General features: G+C 33.4%; 1 protein-coding gene across 1 annotated transcript in view; it reads left to right on the top strand.

The window, feature by feature from the left end:
- Positions 1-27,150, top strand: part of RSF1 (remodeling and spacing factor 1) — a 129,030-nt gene that overhangs the window by 81,491 nt on the left and 20,389 nt on the right. The window contains exons 8-11 of the mRNA XM_051987197.1: positions 3,281-3,385; positions 4,418-4,497; positions 13,288-13,342; positions 18,688-18,797. Of these exons, the coding sequence (XP_051843157.1) occupies positions 3,281-3,385; positions 4,418-4,497; positions 13,288-13,342; positions 18,688-18,797 (350 nt within the window). The remainder of the gene's footprint in view (positions 1-3,280; positions 3,386-4,417; positions 4,498-13,287; positions 13,343-18,687; positions 18,798-27,150) is intronic.

Raw genomic sequence — 27,150 nt, 5'->3', positions numbered from 1 at the left:
ATAATATGAATAATAGTTGATTTTCCATCTTTGTTTCCTGTATTGTCTGCTTATATAACCTTTTTCTGCAGTTGAGCTTATTTTTTTTTCAAAGTGAATGGCTCAAGTCAAGAGATCTTAGAAACTAATGCTTGATTTATTTGTCTGCCATAAAAGACAAATTCTAAAGTTTATAGTGAAGAAGACTTCCCGTTGTATTTGGGGGAGAGAGAATCATACAACTTGCCCAGAGTATAGAAAACCTGGACAAGTAATAAGATGAGATAAGAATAGTTACGGTAAGGTGGTGCCAGCTTGTCAGGAGATTCTCAAACTCTGAGAAGTTTGAGTTTATTTACTGTAAAACATTGATGAATTTTGAACAAAAGAGTGATGTAACCAGATCTCTAAAACTCTTAATAATAAGGAAAAATTAGATAAGGAAGAAAATGGACTCAAGAAAATCTATTCTGTGGCTATTACTACTTATCCATGTGGAAAACATGAGGATGTGTGTTAGAGCAATTAGGGTACAAAGAAACGAGGGCCATTCTAACCATTATGTTCCGTTGAATATTCTTGAGTAAGCACCAATGAAGATACTGCTATTATAAAGCAAGATATTCCAGGATAAAATTGTGTCCCATTCACAATATAAGCAGTGTACTGTTAGGATGCCACAGTAGATTCTTGGGATGCTTTTTTCTAGGTTCAATTTGAGATCTTTATTTCAGTTATAAAAAGTTTAGTTTTGTAAGAGCAGCATGATTGGTGATCAACTTATTATGATAAACATACGCCATGTTTGGGAAATTAATATGAAGATGAATTCTAGCATCTTTTGTCCAAAGTCTGGTCAGTGATGGATGGATTGTTAAAACTGATAGTACTTTCATCCTTGGCTTTTTCTGACAAGTGATTACCTTACTTGCAGGGGAGTGGTTGTAGCCCTTGAGAATAGAATCCATGAATTGCTTATACTGAGCAGAGGGTTCTGATTTAGTAAGTTTCAAATGTTCACTATATTTTAGGGCTACATATTCTTCTCCCTGAAAAATAAAATCCTTGAGTATTTGCTCCTGTTACAGAGTTTTTGTAACCCCCACCCCCTTTTTTTTCTATACTAGTAACAAGAAAAATGGAAAAATGTTTATAAAACAATATCCTCATGAGTTATACAATATATATTTTAAATATAACAAATAATTTTAAGGCAACAATCTAAATTATTTGTTATCCTGAAATTTTATTAATAATGCATTAAAGCTGTGTGTGTGTGTGTGTGTGTGTGTGTGTGTGTGTCTGTCTGTCTGTCTGTCTGTCAATCTGTCAATCAATGTAAAGAGCACTGAATTTGGAATCAGAGAGCCTGGGTTCCACTTCTATCTCCAGAGCTTACTCTTTGATCTTGGCTAGGGCATAGATCTTTCCTGGGCCACCAATTTCCTCATCTATAAAGTTATGTTGCATTAGACTCCCCTTCCAGTGCTTAGAAGTATTTAATAATTATTTCTTTGTCCCTGATGCTAATAGCATAAAGACAGCAAAAGTAATAGTCCCTTATCATAAGGAACTTATAGTCTAGTGCGATTAGATTTGATCTGTTACATTCATGGCACTACTTTTATGTATGATTTACATTTATTCCACTTGTTACTATTCTCTAAAGCACGTTCATATATGTAGTATATTGTGTAATACAATCATCATAATCTGTTAGTCAAAGTATTATTCTTAGATAAAAATCACATCTCTACTCTGATCCTCAGTTTTACAGATGAATAAGCTGAGGCTCAGGAATATTTAAGTAATCTGAATTTAATTCATAAAACATTTAGTGCCTCCTATGAGGAAACCACTACTGTGCACTGGAGATAGAAGATGAAAAAACAGTTTTCATCCTAAAAAACTTAACAGCCATTTGAAATGTGACATGTCCATAAATAAGTTTACTATGAGAGTCAAAAGGTATTTCTAGGAAAATCTGAAGAAGCCAATAATTGCTGTAAAACTTACCAGTTCATAAATTTAGAAGATCTCTCCCATGGTGAGTACTCAGTAGACAAGCTTCAGAATGGTGATCTAATTTTGCATAAAGATAAATAAATTACAAAGTAAATGAAGTTGAAGCTTTTAGTGCTCATTGGAGATCTCTCATTACTTGCCTCCAGTGAGTAGTTTCTTGCAGATTTGTATTATATTGATGATTCCAACTTCTTCTTAAAAAGAGATCAGTAAATTGAGCATCTCTAAGACATACACTGAATGAAGGGACTACTAAATGGTAGAGGTAATACTAGAAACTCAGTTCTTTCTCAGTCAGTGATCTCAGCTACTACAAAACTGTTTTACTACAAAACATTATTGTACTTAGATTCTCAGGTCCATATTCCACTATAGCCTGTGATGATGCAAATCAGTTGGAGTATCAACTACACACCTCAAAAAGCCATTGTAGTCTGCAATGGAAAATATCTGATACCACACAATATATCCCATCTGAAAAATGGAGATGCTGCTTTTACTGCTCATCTCACATGTCTAGAGTGATGAAATCCTGTGCAAAACTTAAAGCACTGTATAAATGTGAGCTATTATTTTTTTATCAGTAATGCTGATATTTTTATTTTCTTTTTCTTTTTTTTTTTTTAAATATGAGCTATTATTGTTACAAACTTACTAATCATTGTCATTAATCAGAACTCTAGAAGCATAGGTTGTGAGAGGGATTTGGAGGTGGACAAAAAAGAGACTGTCCTACATTTGTAGGAAATGAGACCTGGCCTAATAGAAAAATTTTAAGTAGATTTTATCATTTTCCTTTCACTCACATTTATCTCCTACCTCTAAGCACATAAGTTTCCAGGCTTCCCTTGGGTTTGAAGACTTAGATTCTCATTAACACTTTGAACCTATTTCCTCATTTTAAAACATATGTAATAAATTTTAATTATAACATGCTGAGAAGATGTTTTGTAAATTGTAGCTTATGTCATAGCCTACCTGAGATTTAAGGAAAAATAAAGATTCTGAAATGAATCTTTGAAGATAGAGGACTAAGCTATTTCTATTGAAGCTCTTGTCCTATCATTAAATTGTTATATAATGCTGGGCAAGTCATGTTTTTCTATCAAAGTCTCAGATTCATTATATATTTTAAAAAAGGAGTTCAACGAATTCAAATAGTGATCTCAGAGGTCCCTAAAGCTCAAATGATTTTTTTTTTCTTTTCTAAAAATGGAGTAATTTGATCTTTTCTATGGAATTAGGATAATGTTAAAAAATTTTTTTTAATTTCCAGATTCTTTTGTGTGACTCATGTGACAGTGGATACCATACAGCTTGCCTTCGACCACCTTTGATGATAATTCCTGATGGAGAGTGGTTTTGTCCCCCTTGCCAACATGTATGAGTGACCTTTGTTTTTTACTTACTATGTAATTAGTTTTTTATATATGTAAATTAATAATACTTAGCATACATATAATGTCTTTTATCTCTTAAGTAATCTGTAAATACTATATGTCTTGTACAGACTTCTATACTTAGAGAAAATGGTAAATTATCAAAAATTATATGTCCCTTAAAAAACTATGTTTTCTGAAGCATCCCGCTTATTTTCCCTGCCCCATTCTTCTTCATTTCTATATAACTCTTAAATTTGGCTTTCTTTTGATTTGCAATTGTCTCAGATCAGCCACACCTCCTACTATTTTAAATTGATGCAAGTAAATGTTTTTCTTTTCATTAACCTTTTGTTTCATTATTCTTTTGTTTTCTACCTCTCTATTGCTTACTAAGAATACTGTAGGGTTTTTTGTTGTTGTTGTTCTAAATATAACTTTTCTTAGAGATTTATCTAAATGAATTCCTTTACAATACTAAAGGGGTGAGAAATGGGACTTTGTCTGAAGTCTGTACTATTGCACCTTTCATCAAGTATAATAGACTTTGTTTGCTGGCTTTGTATTAAAAATGAGTGAAATATTTATATTACTCAGGGAAGTAAAGTTGCTGCATCTAGGTACATCTTTATCAATTTAGTATTCATCAATTCTGTTTTAACTTGATATTTATAATTTTCCCTGTGATATTTAAATCTTTTTTTCTTATCTCTTTTTCTGCACATGTTGGCCGAATACTGCTCTTAGTATGAATCCCTGCCAACAGTTTGTTTGAGAAATATGTCTTCCTGCATATATGATCATTACCTATTATCTTTAAAAGTGCTTCACTTTAGAGGACTATTTTCGTGTTGAGCTCAGTGAAGTTCTGGGACTTTATTTTATTTGTCTCAGTATTTCAGTATTCTTATGTAACATTCATCTCTTTATTAGCTCCTGTCATAAACATCACTTAATTTTAAAATGTCCGGTTATTTGGCCAAAATGTTTTTCTCATATAGACAATTGGCACCTTATCTATTTTTTCTTTACAGAAACTTCTCTGTGAGAAGCTAGAGGAGCAATTGCAAGATTTGGATGTTGCCTTGAAAAAGAAGGAGCGTGCCGAACGAAGGTACTAAAGGTTGTATAGGGATGTTCACATTGATTGCCCAGCACATGTTCAAATCAAGTAGTCAAATGTTTCTTGAAGGGCCATTATTATGTCCAACAGTGTGGATGGTAAAGGAGAATATAAATCTTACTTCACTTTAGTGGTTTTGAAGGAGTTACTCTACTGGGCATAAGAATGAATAAATGAGTGAATATATAGATAATCTCCAAATCTCCTAAAATGATATTCTTTGAAAAATAAAATTATAACCAAATAATAGTTTCACGATGATACCATATGGTTACCTAGTAGTGGCTATTAGTTGTCCAATGACTATGAAAGCATGTTTTGCCAGACTGAAAAAGTGGCAGATCCAGTCTTGGCAATGGACTGTTTCTAGAAGTGTGTACAAAGAAGCATATCACCAATAGGTTGATCACTTGGTGAGGAATTCTTTGTATAGGGCAACCCATGAAACAGAGGAAAGTAGAAAATTGGTCTCTGTCCTTCTGCTTGTGTTGCTTTAGTGATGGGAATCGAACATTAGAAAACAGGATAGAGGATATTAAGAACTACTATTAAGATCTAAGTCTTTAGATCATCAGTAAGCTTCACTGTTAGTTCTCATTAAATGTAAGGTTCAGTGACTATTATGCAGTCATAATATAAGAGCAGGGACTTTCAACCTTCATAGTGTCATAAAATTCTTTGGCGGTCAGTCTGATGCAGCCTGTGTATCCCTTTTCAAAATGATTTTGAAAGATATACAATAATGTACATAGGACCAAAGAAAACCAATTATATTGAAATAGAACTTCTACACTAGATGAACATAATCATGCCAATTTTGAGATATGCTCAACAAAACCAAAATACAAAACGGAAGGACACCTGCAACTTCTCCTTAGAAAGGAGCTAACAGTAATTTTTAGAGTATGTATCCAAAGAAACACAACTTTATTGAGTGTTTTGTCCTTTCATATTACAGTGTTCATGAAAAGTATTTTCAGTCAAACCAGCATGCAAATAGTTACAGTTTATGGGCCAGTATCTGTTGCAGTGGATGAAGAAATTGAGAAATTATACAAAGAACTTTATAAGTGCCTCCAAATTAAATTAACATATAATATGATGCTTCATGACTTCAATGTGAAGAAGGTGGGTATAGGTAAGGACAGCAAAAATTGTAATGGAAAATTTGATCAAGGAGTTATGAATGAGAAAGACAAGACAACCTGTAAACTTATAGATATAAGCTCCTCTTTGTGCAGCTATGAACATTTGAAAATGAATCAGAAGGCACTGGACATATTGTGCAGGAAAGAACATAACAAGAAACGAATTGTATTTTACCATCATTACTGATGTGGGAGTCAACATTTTTTAATTAGCAGTAGATCACTGATTTGTTAAAGATTAAAATTAACACTAAAAGTAGAAGAAAGAATAAAAATGTGGGGAAAAAAACTATAACCTGGTCTTAAGTAAATGACAAATATAAATCAACTTTCAAAATGAGAAGACCACAGAACCTAAAAACTTGTTAGTCAGCAAGCACTTGACCTGGAATGGTGGCCAGGGTCAATGCTGTTTCAATATATAAACTCATGTATAAAGTCGAAGGGTGAAAGCTAGTGAAACACTATAAGCCTAATACAATGAGAAATAGTGGAGGGAAAAACGAATTTAAAGAAAGAAAAATCCTTCTGAGGATATTGAAAGATGAAAATGGAAGAAAAACAAGCAGACAAAAAAAGGGGAACAGATGTGTGTGTGTGTCTTCAGCATCAAAGACAAGGAAATCAACACATTTGGATTCCAAGATCACACTTCTAGTGGACGTGGGATTGAAGTACACTGCTGTAGGGAAAGGTAAACCAACGAGGCCTTTGCTGGAGATGTCACAGTTTTGATGATACCAAAAGATAGATTCTTGAGCATTCTTAAGGGGGAAGAAACAAATGATAAGGAGATTGAATAGATAAGAGCTTCTGTCTGCGAGAGAAACATTAGACATTACAACTAACCTCTCTTTCTTCCCCCAAAAAGAAAAGGACAACTTAAGAATATATTAATAACAACCAACCATTATATCTGTGTTGCTATGTATATAATATTTTGAGAATAATCTGTGTCAACAGAGTCTTTGATGAAGGTATTGGAAGAACATAGGCAGACTTTCATAGTATACAAAATCCTACCATGCTAACTGTTGACTAAAACAGCATTCACTTTAATTGCAGGAGAGAGGGGGAGACACACGCCTAAAAAGATCTCATCTAACCAAAAAAAAAAAAAATGTTCAACAACCATTTTGTCATTAATGTTAAATGTGGCATAAAACTGGAAAGCGGTTTCCTGGATCAAGCATAGATTTGCAGTTTCGCTTCATCGCCCCACTGAAGTTCTCTCTGCCAAGTTATCGGTGATCTTTTAATTGCCAAATCCAGTGTTCTTAGTTCTCATTCTTCACTTTTGTGCATCATGAGACATTGTTGATTAATGTCTCCTCCTATACAAAATTATCCTTTTTACATCTCTCCATTGTGATTTCAATATTATTGCAGATCAGAGCAAGAAACAAAATGGGAATTTTTGGGGATACTTATGGAAGCTGGTGATGATGTGTAAAAGTCAGCAGCTGACACATAAAAATTTAGAAACCCAAATATGCATAAAATTTATGTATAATATTGCATAATAACATTTTATCTTTCAGTACCATAATAAGATTTCTTTTCTCTTAGAAAGGGGGGGAGAAGTCAAAAAATTTATGTGGATTTCCCAGCTTGCAGGGGTGTCGTGCCTATAGCCTCTGTGGAGTGTGGAAGGGATAAAAATGTACTTATTGGCTTTTGACAACAAACAAGCTTGTTTCCTGGTTCTCTTTTTTCCCCTCCTCAAAGTCTTCTTTGCGGGCTCTCCACATCATACCATTTAGGAGTGATTGTTCCTGTAGTTGCTATTCCAGTCTGATCTCTGGTGCTTAGTGATGTATCACCAATTGTCCATTAGATATTTCAAACTAGATGTCTTGGGGACACAGGACTTATTCTTTTCTGCCTTGCCCCTTAACAAACTTTCATATTTGTCCAAGACACTTCCATTTCTCCCAAGTTTATAAACTCAACACCACCATTCCCCTTCTCAACTATGTAACTGTGGCATTATCCTCCACTCCTTCGTTTCCTCCGATTATTAATTAAGTATTTTTTAGGCTCCTGTTATGTTATAGCTGTATAATTGCTGAGAATAAAAGAACTTAGCTCCACATATATAGTCAGTTGCCAAATCTTGCTATTTTAATAATCACAGTATTGCTAATTTGACCCTCTCTTTTTACTCACTTAGCTAACACCTTAATTGAAGCCTTCTTCATTTCTTCCTTTGATTCTTGCAAATAGTCTGCTAATTGAGCTTCCTACCCCAGTTTTCTTTCTACTTTTGTCAACTCTACCCACTGCTGCCAAAGTAATTTTCATGAACTGCAAATCTAAATAAATTTCACGTGACCCCATTTCTCCCCCCCATCAAAATAAAACAGTAACACCCTTCAGAATCCCTGTTTCATCTAGGATAAAAATAGAAGCTCTATGTAGCTTTTAAAGCTATTTACAACAGAGTACTAACATGTATTTCTAGCTTTATTATATATTATTTCTTTTATCCCACCTCATATTTCTCAAATCAGGCAAACTGATTTTTATCTCTATTCCTTATATACTGCTCTGAATTTCCCATCTTCTATGCCTTTGCATTGACTATTTCTTATGCTTGGAATGCTCTTATTTTTTTTTTTTTAATAACTTTTTATTGACAGAACCCACGCCAGGGTAATTTTTTACAACATTATCCCTTGCACTCACTTCTGTTCTGATTTTTCCCCTCTCTCCCTCCACCCCCTCCCCCAGTTGGCAAGCAGTCCTATACATGTTAAATAGGTTATAGTATATCCTAGATACAATATATGTATGCAGAACCGAATAGTTCTTTTGTTGCACAGGGAGAATTGGATTTAGAAGGTATAAATAACCTGGGAAGAAAAACAAAAATGCAAGCAGTTTATATTCATTTCCCAGTGTTCTTTCTTTGGGTGTAGCTGCTTCTGTCCATCCTTGATCAGTTGAAACTGAGTTAGAGCTTCTCTTTATTGAAGAGATCCACTTCCATCAGAATACATCCTCAAACAGTATCGTTGTTGAGGTATATAATGATCTCCTGGTTCTGCTCATTTCACTTAGGATCAGTTCTTGTAAGTCTCTCCACGCCTCTCTGTATTCATCCTGCTGGTCATTTCTTACAGAATAATAATATTCCATAACATTCATATACCACAATTTACCCAACCAATCTTCAATTGATGGGCATCCATTCAATTTCCAGTTTCTAGCCACTATAAACAGGGCCGCCACAAACATTTTGGCACATACAGGTCCCTTTCCCTTCTTTAAGATCTCTTTGGGGTATAAACTCAGTAGTACCACTGCTGGATCAAAGGGTATGCACAGTTTGATAACTTTTTGGGCATAATTCCAGATTGCTCTCCAGAATGGTTGGATTTGTTCACAACTCCACAATTCATCAGTGTCCCAGTTTTCCCACATCCCCTCCAACATTCATCACTATTTTTTACTGTCATCTTAGCCAATCTAACAGGTGTGTAAGTGGTTTCTTAGAGTTGTCTTAATTTTCATTTCTCTGATCAATAATAATTTGGAACACTCTTTCATATGAGTGGAAATAGTTTCAATTTCATCATCTGAAAATTGTCTGTTCATATCCTTTGACCATTTATCAATTGGAAAGTGAATGCTCTTACTTTGACTTGTGCCCCATAGAATCCTGATCTTCCCTCAGTATACAGCTTATGCATTACCTTCTACATAAAAGTGTTTCCCAATTGTTATTTTCATTTACTTTCTTGATATTTGTTATGTGCTTATATAAGCATTTATTGTTTCTCTTTGAGCATAGTTCAGTCTTTTTATATTCCAGCACAGTGCATAGCTCATAATAATAATTTAACAAATGCTTTTTAAAAAAATAATTTTTATTAATATCTTTTTGTTTTCCCATCACTTACATTTCCTACTTTTTTCCTTTACTATCCTCCCAGAGAGCTATTCTTTACAATAAATAATTTAGGGGGGAAAAAAGCCAAAAAAAGTTTAATAAGACTAACATGTCAAAATACTTTCACATTATGGATAATATAATATCCCCATTTTTTACTGTCATCTTAGCCAGTCTAACAGGTGTGTAAGTGGTGTCTTAGAGTTGTCTGAATTTGCATTTCTCTGATCAATAATAATTTGGAACACTCTTTCATATGAGTGGAAATAGTTTCAATTTCATCATCTGAAAATTGTTCATATCCTTTGACCATTTATCAATTGGAGATTGAATGCTCTTACTTTGACTTGTGCCCCATAGAATCCTGATCTTCCCCCAGTATACAGCTTATGCATTACCTTCTATCTCCACCCATCCCTCTCTGTACATACCTTTACAAAGCAGTGGGAGGGGTTTCTTGTCTTTGACTCTAGTTTATTCCCTATAATGTAATAGTCAGTTTCAATTGTTATCTTTCCATTTATGGTGTTTTCCTTGTTTACATTGTTTTCCTTATTCTAATTACTTTATTTTTTATTATTTCATATAAGGCTTTACATGTTCCTCCAAGTTTACTATATTCATTACTTTTTTTTTAATATAGCTATGTACCTCCATATTCATGTACCACAATTTATTTAGTCATTGCCCTATTGGTGAACATATATTTTGTCTGCAGTTCTTTGTTACCACAAAAATTGCTATTATCAGTAGTTCAGTGTTTGTTAAAAGTTCCATAAAAATTTCTTCTTATCATTTGACTTCCTTGTGATACATACCTCAAAATGAAATCTTTTGAGTCAGAGCTTATGGACATTTTAGTCAAATTTCTTCACGTAATGCAAAATAGATTTCTGGAATGACTGTTCCAGTTCTTTCATAGCTCCACAAAAATGTGTTTATTATGTTGTTCCTCTCTTTCCATACCCCCTCCAAGTTGATTTTTTCCATTTTTTATCATCTTTGTCCATGGCTTGATGTGAAGTGAAACCTCAAGATTTAATTGATTTGTTGTTCTCTTACATTAGCAACTTAGAGCATTCTTTCATGTGACATTGTTTATAACTCTTTAAGAACTACTCATTCATCTTTTAATCACTTCTCTATTGGGGAATAGTTCTCAGTCATGTGTGTTTATGCTGATTTTCCATATCTTTCAGACTCTCAGACCCTTATCAGAAATTCAGATTCCAAGACCTTTTCCCATTCTAATGAATCCCTTCTCATTTTGTTTATTCATAAGCTTTTTGGCTTCGTGTAATAGAAAATGTCTTTTACCTTTTGTAATTGTCTCTGTCCCTGATTTGGTTAAGAATTGATTCCTTGCCCATGTATCCATCTTTTAGATGATCTACTTCTCTTATGCTTTAAAAAAAAATTATGATCTGTAATATTCAGTCCATATATCCATTTTTAATTTATTATGAGTTGTGGTATGAGGTACTGGTCTAAATCTAATTTCTATGATACTCTTCATTTCCCAGCATTTCTCCTCTTCTTCCCCTCCTCCCCAAATGGCAGTTCTTTCCTGAGTAATTTACATGTATTTATAAAACACTGTTACATTAAGCTCAGTTATTTCATTTGCTTGGTATGCATGTATATGCTTGAGATTGTCTTTAAATTAACTTTGATAGTATTGTAATCTTTATTATGTTCTTTCACAATATGTGTTTGCTGATTGGTTGGTTGAAGGATTCCCTGTAGATGGTAAGCGCTTACTCCTTCTTTGAGGATGTCATTGTGCTGGTTTCATTGAACCCTAGAATATTGTATAGGATCCTAGATAAGATCCATAATCACTCAAAAGAATTTGACCTTACTTTGTAAACAGGAAAAACCAGCTGTACTAGAATTGCCTATTAACTACACCATAATATGAAGCTATATAGATATGGTATAGAATTATATCTTAGATGAAAATTTGGAGTGAACATTTGAGTTGAACTCTTGATTGAATGGCAAGACAACAAGCAGGATTAACTTTAGGAAATTGTAACATTCATAGGATTGTATATTTAAGAACCAGTTCTAGTTCTTACAATAGTCCTATTCTCTCACTTTACAAATAGAGCTCAGACAAGTTAAATAACTTGTTTAGGGTCACAGCTTGTAAGTTTTTGAGGTGAGATAAAAACACATTTTATCCAAACATTTCCCAGAATCCTATGACAGTATAATCAGTGTGAGAGTATTACGCCATGCTTGCTCTATTGGTATTCTCGTGATAACACAATAATTCCAGCAAAACCCTTGTCATCTATGGTCAAATGTAAACTTACTGGAAAATATGAGGGGATATGCTTAGTTGGATTGAATAGGATACTAAGATCCTTTGGTGAATTGAAATGTATAATTATACAAAGATTTTTAATTAGACTTAGGGAGGATCTATCCATTTAGTGTACAACTTTAAAAAAAGTTTCTATTGTATGAGCCATTTTTCCAGCATATATTAATTGTCTTTTATGCAATGATAAGATTGATCCCATATAATGGATATTGTTTCTTTTGCTTTGGAAGATGGATTTGTTGATATATTGCTAGTTGCATCTTTAAAATCAGCTTAAATCACTGGAGAGATGGGAAAATTTCATATTGCTGACCTTACTTTAGATAAGTAGGCTCTGCCAGCAGGGGGAAGCAAAGTACATAAGATTTCTCAAGAAGTAATTGAAAATTACAGGGCAACATACTTAGCTTCAGAAGAAGGAAGAGATTTCTAACAATTAGATTGGTGCAGAAATGGAATGACTTGTCTCATAAAGTAATGAATTTTCATCATTAGAGGTTGTGGCTTTATAAAAGGAAGGAATACTGGAGATTATCTAGTCAAATTCTCTCATTTTTCATTAGAAAACTAAGACCAGCTTTGTTAAATGACTCATTCAAATTCATACCGGTCCTTTAGCAAAACTAGAACTTGAACTTAAGTTTTCGGTTTCATCATCATCACCATCATCAATAAATAAGAATATCCAGCATTTCTTAAGTGCTGAGTATAACAGGCACTTAGGTTAATAACAGCAACCCTGGGAAATGTGTGTTATTATTATTATTTCCATTTTACACTTAGGAAACTGAGGCTGACAGAAGTTAAGTGAATTGTCCAGGGTTATACAGCTAGTAAGTATCTGGTACTAGTTTGATAGTCCATTCTTCCTAACTTTAGGTCCAGCATGATACCTATTGTTGCACCTAACTACTTGTAGGTGTTTTAATATTATATTTATTATACCACCATGCTCTGGATGATCAATTGTCTGGACAGTTGGAAAATTAACATGTGTAGGAAAAAGTATAACCTTTTTATTCTGTATGGATTCAAAGGACAAAATTAAGACAATTACAGTTAATACTGTAGATAAATTAAGATGTAAGACAGTAGGGCCAACTATTAATCCTAGGGAAATATCCACATCAATTGAAACAGCCAGGCATAGTACCTAGAAAGTCATCTTTATAGTCAAGAAGACCTGAAATCAAATGTCTTTCAAATGAGAGGAGAAAAAAAATCAAATAGCAATATTGTATAGTCATTAGATTGTGATGTTTATAATTTGATCTTAATCTTAAACTTGTGCTTAAACTTCAATTTTAAGCATAAAGTTAGTTTTTATATAGATAGTTTTTTTACATAACATATTTTTACAAAGTCTTTTTAAGGTAATTTTGTTTTGCTTCCTTTTTCTTTTTAAGGAAAGAGCGATTGGTATATGTGGGTATCAGTATTGAAAACATCATCCCTCCACAGGTAAGATGATATACTTCTAATTTAAATTAAAAATACTGATAATTTTTCTGGAATCTACCTGGAATGTAGTATGAAAGGTTTTTTTGTTTGTTTTTTGATAGTAAAGAATGCTATTTTTTTTTTTAGAACCAAAATTTCAGCACTTGATGGTCATTACTGAAATAAAAAATAATAAAAACTTTACATGGCAAAAATTATGTAAAATTATATTAAATCGTTAATGTGTTGGATTTTAAACTTTATTGATTAGTTGTTTTTTCACTAAATCAAAGTTTTTTCTCAGAAAATTACATCATAAGGATATTAAATAAGGTCAATTTGGGGAGAAAACAATTAACATATTTATATATAAATAGAGAGAAAGATTCTCTTATTTGGTTGATTTATATGTTACTTCATTTACATGTCTGGATTTCCTTCTTTCCTCATCTTTGCCAAGCTTCCCTGAAAATCCTAGCTAAAATGCTACTTTCTTAAAGAAAAAAAATTTTGGATACTTTAAAAATTAATTTGTTATATATTTCCAATTTATGCAGTATATAGCTTCTTTGTAAATAGTTGTTGTTAGAATTGTTTTGAGGGCAGGAACATCTTTTTGCCTTTGTGTGTATCCTCAGTACATAGCATGGTGCCAGGAATTTAGTAGTACTTAAGAAATGTTTTTTGGCTTTACTTATTAAATGACTCTTATTTCTAGAGTTATTATACTGAGCAATTGAGGACACACAGAGTTTAGATAAGTTATAATCCTTGCGCTAGGGTAGCTTACAATCTTATAGGGGTGTTCATAATAATATTTAATAGGTACATTGCCGAGATGCCAAGCAAAATACCTTTAGGTCTTGGGATAAACAAACAAACAAACACGCAAACAAACAGCTATGTCATTTGTTGAAGGTGTTGTGTAAAAAGTAGCAATCAGGGGCAGCTAAGTGGCGCAGTGGATTTAGCACGAGCCCTGAACTCAGGAGGACCTGAATTCAAATTTGATCTGAGACACTTAACATTTCCCAGCTGTGTGACCCTGGACAACTCACTTAACCCCAATTGCCTCACCACTACCACCACAACCCTCACCCCCCCCCCCCCCAAAAAAAAAAAAAAAAAAGTAGCATTTAAATTGGACTTTTAAAAAATGTGTTAGATGGATGCCCATCAGTTGGAGAATGGCTGAATAAGTTATGATGTATGGATGTTATGGAATATTATTGTTCTGTAAGAAACAATAAGCAGTATTATTTCAGAGAGATCTGGAGAGACTTATATGAACTGTAAGTTCTGTTGCTAAGTGAAATGAGCAGAACCAGATCATCATTGTACATAGCAACAACAAGATTATGTGATCATCCATTCTGATGGACATGATTCTCTTCAACAAAGACAAGATTCAAGGCAGTTCCAATGATCTTGTGATGGAGAGAACCATCTATATCCAGAGAGAGGACTGTGGGAACGGAGTATGGATCACAACATAGCATTTTCACTCTTTTTGTTGTTATTTGCTTGCATTTTATTTTTTTTCTCACTTTTTTCCCCTTTTTGATCTGATTTTTCTTGTGCAGCAAGATAATTGTATAAATATATATACATATATTTGATTTAGCATATATTTCTACCATGTTTAACATATATTGGATTACTTGCCATCTAGGGGAGGAGATGAGGGAAGGAGACAGAAAACTGGAACACAAGGTTTTGCAAAGGTTAATGTTGAAAAAATTATCTATGCATATGTTTTGAAAATAAAAAGCTTTAATAAAAAAAATGCGTTGGAATTCAGGTCAATAAGAGAAGAGACATTTCAGGTTGAGAATAACAGGAACCCTTTTTGTCATAGGCAGGAAAGAACACTAGATTCTAGAAGCAGAATAGGTTTGCTTGAGGAAGTTTCTCAAATGTGCAAAAAAAAGAATACAAAGCTGGAAAGTAAGATTAAAGCAAAAATCTATGTTTTATTCAGAAGAAAAAGAATTAAATAATTTTGAGAAAAAGGAAAAACTAGTTTTTAATCCTAGCTATGCTATCAGCCAGTAAATAAGCATTAATAAGTCTGTTGTGCAAGGTCCTAGGGAGACAGTTACAAAGGATAAGGCAGTTCCTCCCAAGGAGCATACATTATTCTTTTTTTTTTTTAATAACTTTTTATTTACAAAACATGCATGGGTAATTTTTCAAAATTGACCCTTACAAAACCTTTTGTTCCATTTTTTCCCCTTCTTCCCCCCAACCTCTCCCTTAGATGGCAGGTAGTCCATTACATGTTAAATATGTTAAATCCAATATATGTATATATTTATACAGTTATCTTGTTGCACAAGAAAAATCTGATCTAGAAAAAAAGAAAAAAGCCTGAGAAGGAAAACAAAAATGCAAGCAAACAATAACAGAAAGAGGAGAAATGCTATGCTGTGGTCTACACTCATTTCTCATAGTTCTTTCTCTGGGTGTAGCTGATTCTCTTCTTTACTGAACAGTTGGAACTGGTTTGAATCATCTCATTGTTGAAGAGAGCTATATCCATCAGAGTCGATCATAGTATAATCATGTTGTTGCCATGTATAATGATCTCCTGGTTCTGCTCATTTCATTCAGCATCAATTCGTGTAAGTCTCTCCAGGCCTCACTGATATCATCCTACTGGTCATTTTTTATAGAACAATAATATTCCATAACATTCATATACCATAAGTTATTCAGCCATTCTCCATTTGATGGGCATACATTCAATTTCCAGTTCCTTGCCACTACAAAAAGGGTTGCCACAAACATTTTTGCATATGTGGGTCCCTTTCCCTTCTTTAGGATCTCTTTGGGATATAAGCCCTGTAGTAATACTGCTGGGTCAAAGAGTATACAATTTGATAACTTTTTGAGCATAGTTCCAAATTGCTCTTCAGAATGGTTGGATTCATTCACAATTGCACCAACAATATATATTACTGTCCCAGTTTTCCCACATCCTTTCCAACATCTTATCCTGCCATCTTAGCCAATCTCAGAGGTGTATAGTAGTATCTCAGAGTTATCTTAATTTGCATTTTTCTGATCAATAATGATTTGGATCTCCTTTTCATATGACTAGAAATAGTTTTAATTTCTTCATGTGAAAATTGTTCATATCCTTTGACCATTTATCAATTGGAGAATAGCTTTATTTCTTATAAATTTGAGTCAATTTTCTATATATTTTGAAAATGAGGCCTTTATCAGAACCTTTGACTTTAAAAGTGTTTTCCCAGTTTATAAGGAGCATACATTCTAAGGGAAGAAAGAAATATAGTATTAACTAATATCTGCTGTGAGTGTAGCTCTTACCTCTTCACTAAGGGGGAAGGCCTAATGATAGACTATGGGTCTAAGTATTAAAGTTTAACATTCTATGCTTGACTTAATGAATTTTATTTTATTTTTCAATTATTGAACTTTTTTTTCTTCCCTAACTTTTTTTTTCTAGAAAAATAAAGACAAAGGGAAACTTGAATAACAAATAGTCAAGCAAAACAAATCCCCATATTTACTATGTCTAGAAATGTCTCCGATATTTCTGTTTCCTCTCTGTCAGGAGGGGTAAATAGTATTCTTCATTAATAGTTCTCTGGAAATAGGGTTATTCTTTGCATTGATTAGAGTTCATAAGTCTTTTGAAGTTGTTCATTCATACATTATTGATAGTATAAATATTTATGGTTCCCATTTTACTCTGTATCAATTCATAAAATTTCCCCCCCAAATTATTCATTTTTTAATAGTACAATTGTATTCTGTTACAGTCATATAATTTGTTCAACCATTCCTCAGTTGATGAGATCCCCTCAGTTTCTAGGTCTTTGATGCTACAAAAAGAAATGCTATTTTTTTTTCCTGCTTTCTCTTTTAGACGTAAAAGCTTACTTGTGGGCACAGTTGAATAATCTTTTGGACATATTTCCATATTGCTTTCCAGAATGACCAAACCAGTTCATTGCTCCACCAAGATAAATGAGTTAACCTATGAGTAAAGTGCTTTGCAATCCTGAAATCATTATACAAATGTTAGCTTTTCTGATTATTACATCAGTGTGCTTATTTTCTGCCAGCATTTGTGATTTTTTTTCCCCGGGATTGGGGTATTTTTTTCTTGTATGTATAAATAACTTTGAGTAGTTAGGTACAAAATAGATAGAGCACTAGGCTTGAAATCAGAAAGATTCATCTTCATGAGCTCAAATCTGGCCTCAAACATTTAGTAGCTATATGACTCTGGGCAAGATACGTTAACTATTTAATTCAGTTTCCTCATTTGTAAAATAGATTGGAAAAAGAAATAAATGCCAAGCCATTGCAGTATCTCTGCCAAGAAAACATCAAAATGGAGTCGCAAAGAGTTGGACACAACTGAAATAATTCAACAACAACATATAGATAATTAGATTTCTTGCTTAGAAAACTTCTGTTCATATCCTTGGACCATTTGTCAGAGAATGGCTTTTATTCTTAAAATTTTGAATCAGTGGAGAAACTAACTCCCATTTTTTTTCCCCCATTTAACTGTTTCCCTTCATGAGTGATGAATTTTAGGTAAGACATAGTGTAAGATCACTTGTTAAAGATTTTTACCTTTCTCTGATTAATGCAAAGTGCTCTGGAATTCAGAGTTTGATTAATTGCGTATATCTATAAATTTTTAAAACCTTGGTGTGATAGAAAGAACATGGTCTTTACAGATTCTATTGTGGTGTATTTCTAGTTCTTCTCTACTATTAAATAAATGTCCAAGAATGATGATCTCACAGCTGTATAAAGGCTTAAAATGAGCAAATTTGTCTCAATGATTTTCTATCTCATCTGTGTTTAGTATTGCCACTGAGTTATTAACATCTGCCTTTAATGCCCCAAGGTGGCCTAAAGGCAGTATTGGTTTCTCAGACTAAATCAACAGATGACAAATCTCAGACAAATCTTACCAAACAAGCAAAGTCTCGGGGATAGCACTATGTTTTTCAGTTAAGGTACTAGCCTGATTGGATTAAGTTAAAAACTAATTATTATAGAATTTTAGTGGAATCTACTCACAGTGAAACAGTTTCAATCTTCTAAGAGTCAGAAAGAAATTTCAATTTACATATGTGAAAAGATGAAAACATAAATCTGTAGTATATTGGAAGAAGTAATGTGTATAGAAACCTCACATTTGTATTGTTTCATCTTTTGATATGTAATAATAATGTAATTACATGTGTAATAATACAAAATATATGTAAATAAAACATAATAATATGTGATGATTTAACAATTTAAAATTTTAAGAAAAATTTCTGTTTGGTCACGTGTATTACCTCCTAACCAATATTTTGTTATTGAAATAGGAACCAGAATTAGCCGATGATCATGAAGAAAAGAAGAAAGATTCCAAAAAATCCAAAACACACTTTCTTGAAAGGAGGTCAACAAGAACAAGGAAGTGCATAAGTTATAGGTAGGAAATTTGTTTACAAAGCAGGGGAAAAAAAAAGCTTTTTTTTTTTTTTTTTTTTTAAACAGAATCAGCATAGTACCCCTGCAGAATGATCAGTTGCATTTATTAACCTTCTCTAAAATAGTAGAGTATTTGTTGGAAAGGACTTGTAAATCACTTACTTCAATTCCGTCATTTTACAGAAAATGAAGTTTAGGCTCTGGGACACATGTTTTGTTTTTAGTCAGTCTTCCTGATTGTGGCAGTATTCAGATAAAAGCTTTTTTCTGCTGAGCTGAGAGGCTCTTTGCTCTTTCAAGTACAAGCCTTATCTTGGAAAAGCCACCATGATTCTTTGCAGTTAAGACCTAAGGGTCTATTTTTGTAGAACATTCAATAGTGCTTCCTTGACTTTATTTCACGTACTTCATCATTAATCAGGGAATGAGAATCACAGAATCTTAGCATTAAAAGGCCAGTTAGTACAGCCCTCAATATGAATCCCTTGAATTTGATAGGACCATGCTGAAAAGCAATTTGGAACTATTCCCTCCAAATTTACTAAACTGTGGGAGTCCTTTCACCCGCTTAATACCACTACAGGGCCTATATCTGAAAAATAAAAAAGGAAGAAGAAAAAATACCGCCAAAGTGACCCCTCCTCATTCTGTTTAGGCCTAATTCTTAATCTTTATTAACATGAAACCTTGTTTTCTCTGCAACTACTGCTCATTAGAGCCAAGCAGAAAAAGACCTATGACATCATCTCATGAAGAAAACTGACTTATTTTCTTGAAGGATTTCTTCTCCAGACCTGTCTTATTTTTTTTCAGCCGATCTTCCTGTTGTTGACACAAGGGACTGTGTCACAGTGGAAGAGACCCAAACTGCCAATCCTTTCTTCACTTTGCTTCTTAGCGTAACCTGCCAAAAGCCCACACACATACACTTAGCTATGTGTGTAACTTAGATTTCTTGGTGAGGAATCCATGTTGCTTTTATGAAAATGTTTTAAGAGAAGTTCTTGTTCTGTGATATTTTTTTTTCCCAAATTTTCTTCTGGTTCCACTAGAAATCTTCACTGCTTTAAGAGAGACCCAAAGATTGAGAGAATATAATTCTTGCTAAAGTAACTGGTCTACCTTGGGGTTATCCTCAGTGAGGCTCAGCAAAGGAAAGGACCAGGGATTTCATCTTTTTGTCTGCTATCCTTTGTCATCTTGGTGTGCTGCAAAGGAGCTATGGCCATGTGTCAGGGTTTACAGGCCTCAATTGTAGCACATTACTTGTACCCTGGGGCCATATCCCAATGATCCCTCTGCTCCTCACTCACTTTTATCACTCAGTCAGATACTTATTGTCATCTACATGGATCCAGATTAGTCCTCCTCCCTTATTTAGAAATGTAATACTTATTGTTGTTCCTTCTTGCCTCCCCCCTTCCTTCACATTCAGTAGTTAAGATGCATATAGCTCAGGAGCTGACTGGGACACTCAATACCCACGACCATTGTCTTCCTCACAGCCACCCTCCTGCATAGGATTTCCTTAGCATCTTATGGACTTGTGCTGCCTTCATGGTTTTGAACTGTGAAATTCTTCCCACTGTTCACAATTTCTTACAATTTTTTTGGCTTTTCTGATACTTCCTAAGCTGTTTTTTTTTTTTTTTCCCTTCACTTTCTTTCCTGCTTACTAATAGCTCAGTCAAAGTGGCCTACATTTCCTCGCCCATTTTTGTGCCTTTGTACTAGCTGTGCCCTATGCCAAGTAGGCAGCCAACACTGTTAAGTGCCTACTGTATTCTGGGCAGTATAAATGATGGAGGCTCAAAAGAAAGGCACAAAGCAGGGGAACAAAGAATGTCCTTCTTACCTCCTTAACCTTTAAGATGCAGCTCAAGCAGAATCTCTGTGCAATTATTTTTGAACCCCCTCAATTTCCCTTCCTCCCAAAATGCCTTGTATTTATTTATATCTCTTCTGCATATACTTCTATAATGTATTTGTTATTTGGGGAACTAGGTGGTACAGTAAGTAGAACATGAGGCCTGGAGTCCAGAAAACCCCTGTTCAAATCTGGTCTCAGACACATACAAGCTTTGTGACCCAGGTTGTTATTTGGCTTTTGTTTACCTCACTTACCTTGTCTGTAAAATGGATATACTCACAGTCCTTACCTCTAATTGTTGAGAAGAGCAAATGAGGCACATACTAAATGCTATAGAAATATTATTGTTATTATCTTCTCTAATAGAAGATAAATTTTTTGAGTAAAAATTATTTTGTTTAAAGCAGCCTGAAATATAGTAGACACTTCATGAATATTTATTGGTAGATTTTTTTTTTCTTTCATCCTCACTGCAGTTTCATTTCCTTTTGTCCTTCATAAAGAATATTTTTAGGCAAAAGAGATAGAAGTAGAAGAAAAACAATGTAATAAAATGAATTATATGCAGTAGTGTCCATGGATCTGCCAGCATTGCAGAGAAATTGGAGGGAGTTGTCTTCTCATTTCTCTACTTTGGGGCCAAGCTTATTCTTGATAATTAGTCAACATTCATTTTCAGTTCTTTTATAGTTGTTAGAATTAAATTTAATCCTTATGTATATTTTTCTGGCCCTTCCTATATTACTTTGCCTAAATTCATGTAATGTTATGCATCACAATTAGTAGATCTCCCTTCTGTTTCCAGTTCTTTGCTACCAAAGAAAGTATTGTTATAAATTAGTGTATAATGAACCTTTATTTTTGTCAGCAACTCCCATTGGAAGTATAGGCTTAATTCTGGAGCCCCTGGGTCAAGGGGTATGTATATTTTAGTAACTTTTTCACAAAATTCCATATTACTTTCTAAATGGCTATGCTAATTTATAGCTCCACGAGAAATGCAAGTCCTATCTTTTTACCCCTTTCCTCTCCTCATCCCTTCCCTTAAGCTTCCCCCTTCCCCCCATACATACATACACACTAAGCTCTGTAGACCTTACTAACTTTTATCATTTTTTCTAGTTTGCTGGATGCCAAGTAAAACCTAGGATTCCTTGTTTTGTGCTTTTTTTTTTCAATTAACAACTTAGAACATTTTTTCATATGGTTTTTGTCTGCAATTCTTCTTCTTCTTTTTTTAATATTTTATTTTATTTTATTTAATAGTAACTTTATATTGACAGAATCCATGCCAGGGTAATTTTTTTATAACATTATCCCTTGCACTCGTTTCTGTTCCGATTTTTCCCCTCCTTCCCTTAACCCCCTCCCCTAGATGGCAAGCAGTCCTATATATATGTTAGATATGTTGCAGTATATCCTAGATACAATATATGTTGTCTGCAATTCTTCTAAGAATTGTTTGTGTCCTTTTGTCATTCTTCTAGTGGGGAGTGACTTTTGTTTTTGTGAATTTCTCTTTGTTGTCTCTATATCTTAGATACCAAACTATTATCCAAGAAATTTGGTACACAATTTTTTCTCAGGTGATGGCTTTTCTTATCCTAGATGCATTAATTTTTCTTGTGCACAAAAGGTTTTCAGTTTCAGGTAATCAAAATTATCTGCCTTATCCTTTATAATGATCACTTCAGGTAACCAAAATTATATCTTATCCTTTGTAATGCTCACTATTCCTTGTTTGGTTGAGAATTTATCTCCTCCTAGTTGTGAAATATACATACTTTTTTTCCTAATTTAGCATGTATCTATTTTGAATTTATTATAGAATATCCTTTAATATGTTCACCTGACCCCAATTTTTACCAGACTACTTTACAATTTTCTCAGTAATCTTAACAAATTAATAATTTATTGAAAAGTGGATATTGTTGTTCCATTCTGCCTTGTCTAGTTTGTTTGTTTGAGGTTTTTTTCCCCCTTGGTTTTATCCAATAGTAAATGATTTTTAATGATCGTTGCTTTATAATGTCTGGAATTGCTATTCTTTTATTTTTTCATTATTTCTCTTGACATTCTAAATTTTTTGTTTCTCCAAATGAATTTTGTAACATTTTGTTTAACTCTTAAAAGGATTTCCCTTGGGAAGTTTGATTAGTGTTGTTCTAAATCTGTAAATAAACTTTGATAGTGATATTCAGTCCTCTTTAGAAAAAATTATATCCTTAAAAATATACATTAGCATAGAAAAAGAGACCATTAATGAATTAAATATACCTTTGCAAATTCAGAACCCAACAAATAAACAAAAAGTAAATCCAAAAGAAGATAGCTTGAAAATTAAGAGATATAAATTCATTGGAAACAAAAAAGATTTAGATGTGACAAACAAAACAATTCTTAGAAGAATTACAAACAAAAACCATATGAAAAACTGTTCTAAGTTATTAATTAAAAAAAAACCTAACAAACTGGAAAAGATGATAAAGGTCTATAGAGGTGAATGTGTATGTATGTGGGGTGGGGGGCAAGGCTTAAGGGAAGGGATGAGAAAGAGGGTGAAAAGATAGGAACACTTGCATTTCCTTTGAAAAAACTAACAAAATTTGTGAATCTTTAGCCAAACTGACTCAGTCCATCTTTCAACCAACAGGTATTTTTTTTAGTTTTTTTATTTTCCAGACACTGTACATTCCTAGGTCCTCAGTATAAAGAAATAATCCCTAATGGAGTACCTAAATGAGCTTACATTCTGACTGGAGCTGACAAATATTTATAAAAATATGCACAGCATAAATACAAGATGAACTAATTAATATATGCATTTATACAGAATAGTTAAATACAGAGTAGCTTGAACTATAGATTATGGGCAGGAATGGAATGCCTAAGAGTTTCAAACAGGTTGAGGTTAAGGTATAGAACTTAAAAGCTGAATAGAGTAATATATATTTTATTCCAAAGATTATTAGTAAAGTAATAAGAGTAGTTGGGTTAGTAGTCCTCCTAGTCTCTCAGGCTCACAACCTGGAGTCATCCTGAATTCTCTACTATCTCACCCTGCATATCCAAGCTGTTGTCAAGATCTTTCGATTTTACTTTCACACCATCTCTAGAATACATCCCCTTCTCTCCTCTGATACTGTCATTCTAGTATAGGCCCCATTCTCTCACTATTAGAAGACCTTGCAGTGAGTCAGCCTGCTCTAATCTCTGCTCCAATTCATTTCTGTTTAATCACCAAAAGAATTATCCTGGAGAGTGGATCCAACCAAGACCATCCCTATTGAATAAACTCCAGCATCTCCCTGTGAACTTTAGAAACAAATGCAAAATGCTTTATTTGGAATTCAGAGGGCTTCATAACCTAGTCCCCTCCTCTTTTCAAATCTTCTTGCATCCTATCTAAGATATTCCATCTTTCAGCCTCAGGCATTTTCTCTAGCTATTCCCCTCATTCTCCCTCCTCTACCTTCTGATTCCCGTTTTTTTTTTTTTTTTTTAAGTTGTACCTACAATCTTATATTTTACACCAAGTCTTTCCCAACCCCTCTTAATTGTAGTGCCTTTCCTCTGTTAACTATTTACTATTTATCCTATATTATAGCCTGATTTGTATATATAATATCTCATTAAATTGTAGTGTACAGCTAAGTAGTATAGTGCACAGAATGCTGGACCTGGGGTCTGGAAGATTCAATTTTATGAATTCAAATCTGATACTTAAAGCTGTGTGACCCTCGGCAAGTCATTTAACCCTCTGCCTCAGTTTCCTCATCTGTAAAAATGAGATAAAGAAGTAAATGGCAAACCACTGCAGTTTTTTGCCAAGAAAACCCCAAAATGGGGTCACCATGAGCCTGTCTGACACCACTGAAAATCAATTGAACAGCAGTAGATTAAGAGCTCCTTGAGGGAAGGGTCTGTCTTAGGCCTTTTTTAATATCCTTAGTGCTATGTAGCATAAAATGTAATTGGTGCTCAATAAATGTTTATTGATTGATTACTTTAGAGAATAGTATTTAGGATGAATTAGAGTAGGGAAACATTTGAGGCAAAAAGACCAGGTAAGCTATTGCAGTAATCTAGAACTATATAGATAGGTATATGAGTGAATTAAAAGGAAGACAAAGGAATAAGGTGAAATCACAAGAAAATCAGAAGAGATTTGTTTTTTCATATATATATATATATATATATGTATGTATGTATGTATGTATGTATTCATATATCCTAGTCTACTATTGGTAGATGCCAACAAGACTGAAGAAGACATTAAAAAAAAGAAATTACTTCAAATATATAAAATAGTCTACTGACAACACCAAAAAGAAAAGAAAATAGAATGATCTATAACAATTTTTTTAATTTAAAAAAATTTTTTTTTATTATAGCCTTTTATTTACAAGATATATATGCATGGGTAATTTTTCAGCATTGACAATTGCAAAACCTTTTGTTCCAATTTTTCCCCTTCTTCCCCCCACCCCTTCCCCAGATAGCAGGTAGACCAATACATGTTAAATATGTTAAAGTATATGTATCACAATTTTTTGAAAGTAAAAACAACTTCTGAGTATTGATGAGATTTATAGAATTCTGCTAGTCTTTTAGCTAATGACTAATACCAATACTAATCTATTTTTCAAGTGAAAACATCTAAAATCAATTGATTATCAGAAAAGTCTTTGACAAAGTGCACCATTTAAGCTATAAACTGCAAATTCTAATATCTATGAATCCAAAAGCATGTATCATATGCAATAGGGATATTCTAGAAGAGAGATTCTTTTTTTTTTTTATTTTTTTATTTTTTAATCGAAATCTTTTATTTTCAAAACATATGCAAGGATAATTTTTCACCATTGATCTTTGAAAAACCTTCTCCCCCTTTCTCCCAAATCCCTCACCTAGATGATATGTAATACAATATATGTGAAACATGGTAAAATATATGTAAATCTGATATAGGCATACATATTTATACAATTATCTTGCTGTACAAATCAGATCAAAAAGGGAAAAATAAAATTCTAGCAAACAACAACAAAAGAAGTAAAAATGCTATGTTTTGATCCACATTCAGTTTTCACAGACTTCTCTCTGGATGTAGTGGCTCTCATGATCATAAGATCATTGCAACTAGCATCGATCATTGCAACTAGCATCAATTATCTCATTGTTGAGAAGAGCCACATCCATCAGCATTGATTATTGTATAATCTTGCTTTTGCCTTGTACAATGATCTCCTGCCTGAGCTCATTTCACATAACATTAGTTCATGTAAGTATCTCCAGGCCCTTCTGAAATCATCCTGCTGAATGTTTCTTATAGAACAATAATATTCCATAATATTCATATATCATAATTTATTCAGTCATTGTCTAACTGACAGTCATTCAATCAGTTTCTAGTTTCTTGACACTACAAAAAGGGCTGCCACAAACATTTTTGCACATATGGGTCCCTTCCCCTCCTTTAAGATCTCTTTGGGATATAAACCCAGTAGAAACACTGCTGGATCAAAGGGTATGCACATTGATAACTTTTTGAGCACAGTTCCAAATTGCTCTCCAGAATGTTTGGATCACTTCAAAATTCCACCAACAATGTATTAGTGTCCTGGTTTTCCCACATCCCCTCCAACATTTGTCATTATCTTTTTCTGTCATCTTAGTTAATCTGAGAGGTATATAGTAGTACCTCAGAGTTGTCTTAATTTGCATTTCTCTGAACAATAGTGATTTAGAGCACCTTTTCATACGACTAGAAATAGTTTCAATTTATTCATCTGAAAATTGTCTTTCATATACTTTGATCATTTATCAATTGGAGAATGACTTGAATTCTTATAAATTGGAGTCAATTCTCTCTATATATTAGAACCCTTTATTATAACAGAACCCTTGGTTATAAAAATGTTTTCCCAATTTATTGCTTTTCTTCTATTCTTGGTTGCATTAGTTTTATTTGTATAAAAACTTAATTTGCTATAATCAAAATTATCTATATGGTGTTCAATAATGAGCTCCAGTTCTAGAAGAGAGATTCTTAACATTTTTTTGATGTCATGGATTCTTAGCATTCTGAAAAGGTCTTTGGGATTCCTCAGCATAATATTTTTTAAATTTTAAGTAAGAGGTTAGTTAAGACAAAGATATAATTTTTTCCCCATCCTAGTTCACAACCTTCTCAAATCTCTTAACCCATTGGGTATCTGTGGGTCTCAATTAAGAGCCTCTATTTCTGAAGTTTTCCCAGTAAATACAGGATAGATCAAAGATGCCCCCTTTCTCTAGTTTATTTAATAAAATTCTAGAAAAGCTAACAGTAGCAGTAAGAAGAGAGAATAAAATTGAAGGATTAAAGAAAGGGAAAGAAGAGATCAGATTATCCCTCTTTCCTGAAGATACGGCTTGAAATTTTAGGGATTCAGCAGAAAAAGTATTTGAGACAATAACCTAAAGCAAAATTGCTCAAAAT

The sequence above is a fragment of the Antechinus flavipes genome, chromosome 3 (genome assembly GCF_016432865.1).
Source record: "Antechinus flavipes isolate AdamAnt ecotype Samford, QLD, Australia chromosome 3, AdamAnt_v2, whole genome shotgun sequence".
Classification (NCBI taxonomy): domain Eukaryota; kingdom Metazoa; phylum Chordata; class Mammalia; order Dasyuromorphia; family Dasyuridae; genus Antechinus; species Antechinus flavipes.
The sequence above is the reverse complement of the archived record's forward strand: the minus strand, read 5'-3'. Positions and strand labels throughout refer to the sequence as shown.